This window comes from Acyrthosiphon pisum, chromosome A2 (genome assembly GCF_005508785.2).
Source record: "Acyrthosiphon pisum isolate AL4f chromosome A2, pea_aphid_22Mar2018_4r6ur, whole genome shotgun sequence".
NCBI classification, from domain to species: domain Eukaryota; kingdom Metazoa; phylum Arthropoda; class Insecta; order Hemiptera; family Aphididae; genus Acyrthosiphon; species Acyrthosiphon pisum.
In genome coordinates, this window is record NC_042495.1 from 84,281,548 (window position 1) to 84,292,021 (window position 10,474).

General features: G+C 30.0%; 1 protein-coding gene across 1 annotated transcript in view; it reads right to left on the reverse strand.

Moving 5' to 3' along the window:
- LOC100165056 (glutamate receptor ionotropic, kainate 2-like) overlaps positions 1 to 1,446 on the reverse strand; it is a 229,842-nt gene extending 228,396 nt beyond the window's left edge. The window contains exon 1 of the mRNA XM_016806829.2: positions 678 to 1,446. Within this exon, the coding sequence (XP_016662318.1) occupies positions 678 to 825 (148 nt within the window). The 5' untranslated portion in view covers positions 826 to 1,446. The remainder of the gene's footprint in view (positions 1 to 677) is intronic.
- Between the last annotated feature and the right edge of the window lie 9,028 nt (positions 1,447 to 10,474).

Genomic DNA, 10,474 nt, shown 5'->3' on the forward strand with positions numbered 1-10,474 from the left:
GATCAAGGAGAATAATAACACTCAAATACAAGAGTAGGTTTGTATATAGGTAAGTACTTGACAATAATAAAAGGAATAACAATTCATAAACGAGAGCATAATATTTGAATCATTGAACTTTTTTTAAATCGTTTAAATGATTGGTAACGCAAACCACTTGATTATTTGCTATGATAACGATTAACTCGTGAGTTATAACTCAAAACGATATAGTATAATACACGTGTTAAATCTTTAATATTTATATCATTTAAACGTACATATAAATAAAAAAAAAATCCTTTAAGCTTAAACTCCCAGTCCAAATAGCTTGTTCAATGCTACGCACAATAATTGTTATTTTATAAAGGCACACGTGTATTTTTGTCCACTTGAGTTCCGCTCTAACCAAATTCAGTTTTTAAGAATTAAAAAACTATTTGTTAAATAAAATATGGGATAGCATAATAGATATTTTGATTTAAAACGAACATTCGATTTCACGTCTGTTCACAGTTTAAAAAATCAATTAATTTCCAAAAAAAACTGTTTTATATTATAGGTACCTACGTCATAATGACATGATGCTACATGTTGACCATAACTTTGTATCTCTCACGATTCGCCAAATATATCGCTAACTAAAAATAATGACAACAACAACAACAACAATAACAGTTGTCGTTGGGAAAACTCACCGATCCGTATAACAGGTGATAACGCGGCGACCGCCGTCGACGAGTCGTCCAACACGTGCACCGACCACACAACGGCGATCAGTCGTAGCCAACACGGTCCGGCGCCACCACCGATCATCGTCAACAACATTGTGTCGGCGGCCGACATTACCACCACCGGCCACCGCACGACCGGCGTGACTGTGGACGCGGCCACATCGTAGCGTTTGTGCAGTAATCGTCGTCACAGGGACGCGGTCACGCGCCGCCCGAGGCCCGCACTCACGGCCGCATCGCCGTCACCGGCCGTTTGTCCGTCAGTGTTACGACACGAAGTTATACCCAGGTATTGGTAGGTAGGTATATAGATATAATAACAATAATAATAAAACGATCGACGACGATCTATAATAGTTTGCCGCCGCCTATAGATAGTCGAAACGATTTTTAAATCGTTGTGTGCGGGAAGGACAGGAAGAGGATTAGACGAACACGATTTTCGTCCGTCACGTCGGAGACAACGATATTACGCGAGCGACACTGATGATTCGAAATAGTACCCAACGGGACGCAAAACCCGTCGTTGATCGAGACCGAGACTCACCGACAACACTCGTGACGAAAAAAACGTTGGCGGACGACGAAACACTCGCGCGCAGAGCGGGGGCGTCGGACGACGGACAGCGTGGCGTGCACACCGGACGCCGACTGGCGAAATCGCGCGGGGGAGAGCGCGCACGATGTCGTGTCGCCGCGGCCGACGACGACGCCGCTGACTCGGGCGACCGAGGGCGACGGACGGCAACCTGGGTCCGCTTTTGCGCGCGGACTACACTCCGTTTTTTCCTCGTTATTGTTGTTATTCATTTATGAGAATGAATGAATGATAACACTTTATCATAATATAAAATAGGTAGGTACTAATTGTTATAAGTATTATGACCATAAGCGTGCCCACCCTGCAAGACGTACCGACCATTTGTATACATAGTATTACGTGATTTAAACATCACGATTTTTGATTTTTTTAATCATCAAACATTAAATAGGTAGGTGAAAAATAACATTGATAATCAATGATAGTAAATAATAATAAATTAAATGTCTTTAAAAAGAAAATTGATAACATATTACCATTACAGATTGCGAAATTGTATTTATTTAAAATTTAAAACTGTGTTGAAAATTAAAATATTTCTTATTTAATTTTTAAGAAATATATATCTGTTTTTTATCATATGAATGATTTGTGCCTTAAATAGTGGGTGATTGTGAGTAGGTAAATTAAAGTATGTAACATTTTAATTGTTTCTTCCATTAGAGTTCAGGTTTCTTAATCTTTATTGACTTGGCCCACCCTGCCACAAATGTCTGCGCACACCTATGATTATGATAATAATATTATCGTTTACGTTTTCACAACGATATCGCTGTAAAGAGGTTCTAATAATTATGTATTAATGGTCATTTGGTCATAACTATAGGGCTCGGAAGTTGATACATATTGTATTTGCACTGAAACCTATCAAAATTTGCATTCATTTATGCACTTAAAATGCTTAGTTATGTCCTAAAGTAAATTCATTTTTTTTTAATGTTATATAACATTATTCGGCTATCTGTTACAAGATTGAACAATGAGTTTATGATAGGTAGCAAATAAAATAAAATAACGTCATGGATAACAGAGTGAAGAAGCTCTAAATATTATGCCCTTGCGTTTGTCATTTTTTCCCCTCATTATTGTTATTATTTTATCAGGATAATATCATATCATACAGCGACTTCCATATGCATATAGTATATACTATTATAACAAACTAGCTGAACCCGAGCACTTCGTTGCCCATTAAGTGTACCAATTATATGTGACTCAAACTTTGTTCAATTCGTTATTTAATATTCGGTGTATGGTTTCAAAATGAATCTTAACTTTTCCGTTGCCCGGAATAAAAATTCTGATTCGCAGCAGTACATTATCAGGTAGGCAATCTATCTGCCGTAGACCACGGACCCCGTGCTGTATGTACGTTAGTGTATGATTTAACTCTAAAGTATCAAAGTTATACCAAGTTTGTCGTATTCTACTTATGGTGGATTGATATAATCAATTAATACAAAATCCTAACCTAACCTAACAGTACTAAAATCAGATGAATAAACGCAAACGCATACAGAAAAAATCATTCAAATCGGTCTAACCATTTAGGAGAAGTTCAGTCACAACACATGTACAGTAGAATTATTGCGCTTAGCAACACATTCTGCGATTCATTTTTATATTATATGAAATCAACAAACATGCCCGATTAACCAATAGCAATCAATATAATATAATGCACTGTTGCGCCACTGTTGTATTTTTGACATACAGATTTGAGATTTCCTATCTTTCAGATGGATTTTCCTAAAATTTTATTTTGTAAAAACCTTTACCTGGAAGTTACGAACATCTTAAAAAAAATTTGAGCCAAATCGGACCAGCCGTTCTCGATTGATGAATCGTTATACATTTTTGTCTCCATTTTTATATATATATAGAAGATAGATAGATATATAAATTAATTATTCACCTACAAAAAAAAAATATATATATATATATATAATTGTTTACGATTTCACGAAGATGTCATATTACTCATATTATATATGTTATAACTAGATCCGGAAGTATAATACGCACAGATAACTACCGAAGTATGCTTGCATTTATGTGCTTAAAAGCAATGTAGTATTTCATATTTGTATATTTGTTTAACGGCCGTTAGTCCAATAAACATAAGTAAATAAATATAAGATAACAGTTAATATGCAATATTAAATTTGTACTAATATATGATGGCAATTCTTAACATATTATAAGCAATTAAAAATAGGTATATTAATAAGCTAAAATTGAAATATAATAATGTATATATTAAAATCTCATAAAAAAAAATAAATAAGCTAAAATATGCCCTTAAATGTAATTTATTTATATTTCCTAGTTATTGTTATTATTTTATCGGGATAAGACTACCTATATCATAAGAACTACCATACCTATAACTATATTATACTATTATACCTATACTATAATATTGTAACAAATAAATAAACAAATTATTAAATTCTAAAAAAAAAGTTTAAAAATGTCATCGATTAATTGCATGGAGGAGCGATCGTTATGCAGATGTCATATTATTTAATATACCAATATATTGGTTGTAGGTGACTAGATCTAGAACTCATAAGTATGTTCACTGAAAAATTACCGAAATATGCATCCATTTATGCGCTTAAAAATACTTGTTTTACGTATTATCATTGATTAAAAATAATATTTATTTAACAGTTAAATTTTAACTATTTATTTATGATCAACGATATTATTATATATTGAGTAAACAAATCTTTTAATACTATAATTTAAGTTATTTAGTTTATTACTAGTACCTAATTAAAACTGCTATTTTTTGTATACATTTTAAAGTAAATCTTGACTTTTAAATAGAAAATTATAAAATAGGTGATATAAAGGCATTTATGCATATTATATTTCTTTCTCTAACATTACAATTTACAATCAAAGAGTTTGATAAATTTTCAAATGTAAACGATAGCTGGTTGCCGGTCAACATGTTTACATACGCCAAAAAGCTACACGTTAATTGGATGAAATTGGTCCGTTTTTTTTTTAAAATAGTATTACCTACATTAAATTATCTCTTGAATAATCTTCTAGTAGGTCATTTATTGTTATTTCTTCTCCCAACATCAATTTTGTGTTTTTCTGATTATTTTACCTATAACTTATAACGTGTAAGCAGTAATATATATTTATTATTTACTTTATAATATATTATTTAGATACGTTTCGTTCATTCAGTGAAATATTTACACGAAATGGACGTTCACTTCGTGGAAAGCAACCATATGGTGAATTGATCATTTTTTGTTGAAATTAATTTTGTATATACTCATTGCATTTCATTTTTTCACACTATATGTGCCCAACTTTGTAGAATAAAACTCTTCTTGAATAAAATTTATTTCATTACCTAAGTGTTCAAAACTGATATCCGTTTCCTGAAGTACAATATTTTGAAGAGCCTATTTCTATAGGTATCGTACATGTAAAATATGTATTATTATATGATATTTATACGTTTTTTCAGTTTTCATAAAAAGATATTATCTATTTTTAATTGCACAAAATATTAAAATCTAAGAGTAAAAAACTAATCCTATTGTTTTCAAAAAATGAAAACTCCGCTATAAGAATTATTTTTCATTTGTTACAAAGTATAGTTTTTTCATTCTTAAAACGATAATCGCAATTACTAACTAGCTATTAGAAATTCAGTATTATTGTGTTTTAATTTTTTTGTTAGAACCTCACGATTATTTATTAATTCACTTGTGACAAATGTTTCTTATCCAAAAAGATATTAGAAAACTTCTCCAACGAGAGAAACCTCTCGAGTACAGCTCTTAATATTCAATTTCGATACTTAGGGTAGTACTGCATAATAAAAACATTTGTACACAGTGATACTATAAACATTGGTACAGTATATTAAACGGCTAATATAGTATATTATTATACTATTAATATAATCACATACAATACTTGAAAACGATAGAATAAAATACGGTTTTATTATATTTACAAATGTAATAATTAGATCTAATAAAATAAAACATCGTGTTTATATTAGTGTATAAAACGCCCTTCCGCCGCTGCACAATATTTCCGACTGAAATTTCTCCACTGGTACGTTTTGGTTTTGTTTTTTGAAATCTTTTATCTCTCTATCTGAGAGTGTGTGTGTGTGAGTTACTCTCTCTCTCTATCTCTCTCTTTTGTATAATATAGCTCACTGCTTGTGAAAACTTCCAGAGAGCAAAACAACGGTATGGAAATATACACGTGGCATACAAATAATATAATATATCATGTATATATCTACTGCTGACTACTGCTGTTACCTCCGCCCGATCCACCTTATGCAAAATCAGAATTACAATGCATTTTAAATATTCAAAAATTAAGGCACACAAACGCAAACGTTAATGCTTTTAAACCGAAATGTTTTACGTGAAAATTTTAGATTTAAATACTATTATTATGATTATATTTTAGACGCCGGAAAAATGCTTTTATGTATCGCGATTCTGAAAATAATAATAATAATAATAATATTTATCCTTTTATTTTATTTTTTGTTTTGATATAAGATATACCTTTATCTATAGCTGGTACACAATAAATATTTTATTTCAATATATTTGAACATCAAACGATATCTAATTCCGGAAAAATGTTTAAAACCCCGACGTTAAGCTTTTAATAGGTAGGTACATCTTGTGATTAAACTGGGTAGATATATCTTTAATACATTAGGAAACTTCATAATTAAAAACACTGGCAGAAAAATATCCTTCGAATAGCTTTAATTTTAAACATACTTTTATGATATTTATATAGTCTTTTAATCTTAAGTTTTAGTGTAATTAATATCAAAAACCCTTTTTAATTTCCATTATTGAATTATCATACTGTAGTTGTTGCATTTATTAATTATTATATTGTACTTAATATTATTAACCTTTTTTTTCAATGTCAATGAAAAAAACCTTGACAGCTGTTTCAAAATTTAACGTGATGGACCCCTATCTGACTTTGCAGCCCTTTCACGAGTTTTGGTATTGAATAATAGTTATTATAATATGAACTACAAACTTAACATGCTAATTAAAAAAGAATTGTTTTTTCTCATTTTAAAGTTAAGTTATTGAATTTGAAAAACTTCTTTTACCGAAGACAATATTATATTCATAAAACCATGATTCGGTCGTGTTGTCTTCTATAATACAAACAACATGCGCCCCGTGAATCGGGGTAGAAGTAATAACACAGTGGTAATCCAGCGCAGATTAATATGCCCAACCGTGGTATTTCATGTTATCTAATTTCTGATACACCTATGACCGATTACAGTTGTGGTCTGTGGCGGTTTCGACTAGATATACATAATTTTATAATATTATAATCCTACGCTATTCTTCTCGATTCACTAAAAAAATTCTTCAGGTTCATTATAGTAACAAGTCTCTGAAATAGTGAAATAAATAACTATATTCTATCAATTAAATGTATTGAATTTTGATTGATTTGCTATTCACAATAATTGTAAAGAAGTGAACAAGTTTGTTCTTCAAAGGATAACAGTAGGTACCTATTATGTTATTTCGTTCACACCCTAAGAATCTAAAAAAAAATGTTTTGACGCGATCAAAGCCAGAAACGTATACACTATTGTACCAAAATCAAATAAACAATGATACAACAGAGATTATAAGTGATTAATTTTATTTTTTTTATAAGTACAGCTGGTATATGTATACATACGTTGATTTCACGTTATTATCCTAACCCAATATTTATCATATTGTAGTAACAATATTTTATTTAACAAAATATACTTAGGGAATAATAATTATTACCCCAAAGCCGCGGTTTTCCCTCACACATAATGAGTAGGTACTATAGGTATGACAACAATTATACCACTTAATCAATATTTCAGTAAAACTGTCAAAAGAAAAACTGACAAAACGTTTTTGTGTTTTTTAAAGGCATTCACGAGTTCACGACTTGGGTACAAAGACGTAACAACATGCAATACCTATATAATGTATTTGTAGTTTTTAAAAGCTTAGGCCTACGCAATGCCACAACTAGTCTACTGGTTTGATTCGATATAAATATGTACCGCCAATACCGTACCGGTAACGACAAGTACCTACGATTACCCCTAGTCACGAATCACGGTATATGCCCACATAGCACAGTTTGGTCCCTTCTAACCTATTATCATATAACACCAAAAGCTAATGAGATTTCTTGTCATGACGTAACACACAAAAGTAGTTTACGTCTTAATGAGGTTAAAACACAATTAGGTACACTTTATAATATTAATATACAATGGGTGGGTACAAATTGCTGTCAACCACGAGACGGTAAGTTGTTGTGAGTACAGGTATAATATGTATATAGAAAGCACAGCCTACGTTTTGGTAAACATATGACATCAAATTATTACATATTATTAACGAAAACCGCTTATATGCTCGACCAGAAATAATACCGATGAGTATAATATGTACCGTACTTACCTATAATATAATCGAGACATTTTTTTTTTCGTTTTCCCCACAGGCTCACACGTATACCTACATAATATATTGTATAATATTCCAAAAACCATGTATGAGTCACCGATTCTGTACGACTATAACGAGTAACAACATGTAATTTCAAATTTAATTATCGTTTTCAAGAGCTTATGCCAACAGTGTCACGATCAGTCTACTGGTTTGATTCAGTTGTATAAATATACCGTCGTACCATCAACGACGAGTAAGATTACCATGTCACGGCTTATGCCACAGTTCGGTCTATACTCTATTATCATACATTATATAAGACCAAAAACTAATGCAATTGCTTGTCATGACGTTACAAACAAAAGTAGAAGTTTACGTATCGATAAGGTTAAAACACAATTAGGTACACTGAACAGATATAACATGTATAGAAAGCACAGCTTACCTTTTGGAAAATGTGTGGAATCAAAAGATTACATTTTAACGAAAACCGCTTATTTATTCAACCCGCAATATACCGATGAATGTAGTATAAATGTAGTATAAATGTAGGTACCTAAAATATAATCAAGAGAATTTTTTTTTGTTTTCTTCGAAGGGGTAGCGGTCATAGGTATATTGTATAAATCCAAAAATGATTTATAAGACTCCGTTAATCACCGAGATGAATATCATGTGCCTATGTGCAGGGTAAAGGTAATTACACAATTTTTTTTTTCAAGACGTATTTTTTTTAATTGTGTTTGCGTAAGGACTTGAACACGAAAATTACACGCAGGTACAAACAATTATTTAGCTTATAGTCATATATTACAATGTACCTAAGAAACCATTTTTAAATTTCATAAATTTCTAATTATTTGATTAAAAAAAAAACACGAGTAAAGAGATAAAATAAAAAAAATCTTTTAAATAACGAACTAAACGTAATAGACGTAATGGTGCAGCACAATATGAACGTTAAGGTATAAATAAAATACAATCGTTCAAAACACATTAATCTTTAAAAAGTATACTTAAATCCATATACCCAAGATATACAATGTTATATAAAGATATACACAGTGGTTGTATTTCAGTCGTTTAAATTCGAAAAAGATGTGTGCTTTATTAGCCATTACTCATTTAGTCATGTTTTATTATATCTAGTTATTGATGATCCTATAATTATTTACTGGTGTGAAGGTGTGATGACCGTTTTTGATTCAGATGATTAAAATCATAAATAATATATTATATTTTGCAATATTATGACAATTATTCAGATACGGGATTATATGACCTAAGTTCCAGCCAACGTATTTTGGAAAACGAGTGTTTTTTCATTAAATTAAATCAAAAATTGCATTAAATGATAAAATTTCAAACGGTCAAATACAAATTTGGCAGAATTTAAAATTGTACAATTTTTTTTTTTTTTTAACAATATAGTATACAAATATACAATATGTTTATATTATTAAATAAAATGCAATCTATGAATAGGATTTTGCATTAAGTATTTGAACGCTTGTTTAAAATATTATTGTGTGGTTTAACACGAACAAATAAACCATCCGTATTGATGATAATATTTGTGTCTAGAGAGCAACTACTATGTATGAATTAAATTTAGTGATATATTCATACAAATATGATTTAAATAAGGAAATCCGTAATAGGCCATATCACGCGTCATAAAGAACTATTAAAGCTGTTAATAAATTATTTAAAATATGGTTACAATTGATCATTTGGTTACTTTGGACTATGGTTATTTTAAAATAATAAGACATAGAAATCAATAGGCAATTTAAGTATAATATATACCTAATATTGGTAAAACTTCAAAGGTGGTTGTATTATTTTTTGTTATTAATTTAAAATATGTTTTATTTACAATATAACTTTGGGATTTACTTGAACTGCTCCTTTATTGTTAAGAATTTATGTTTTTCACTACCTGCCTATGTAATATCATAAGTAAATTTGAAAGCCAATTTGAATCATAGTTCGAACTACTTACTGCACCTTATGAAACATGAGAATTTAAAAAATTCATAAGTATTATCTTTGGGAAAATTCTTTTGTTGTGACTTTCTTTGATATTTATAATTTTGCAACAAAAAACTAGAGCTATCAAAGTATCAAAGATAGGTACCGGGTACACTCTTATAATAAATAAAAATAAATAATACATGGAAAAAAAATCATTCCTTTACACTTTGCACTTAAAGGGTTGGTACTCAAAACTTTGGATTGGCTGTTGGCCACTTGAACGGCTCTTATGTATTACAATAAGTGCTGGCTGTCACAATTAATTTTAAAATGATTACCTTTATGCATAAATTTAAAAAATATAGAATATATACTCCAAAATTTTATAAGTTAGAACTATACATATATTTTACACACATTATACCTATTATCATTATATACAGTTATATTATATGGCCTAATATTTTTAAATAAATTATTTAAAATATTTATTAATATGGTAACTTTGATAAATTATAGAAAGTATTTAGGTACAAAATTATAAAATAAATTAATATATACCTAATTAATGTGATAATAATATTGAATAAATTATACCAAAATAATTTGTTTTATACATACTGGGTGATTCTTTTATCATAGAACACTCATTATTTCAGAAAGTGTACATTTTTTTGAAAATATTT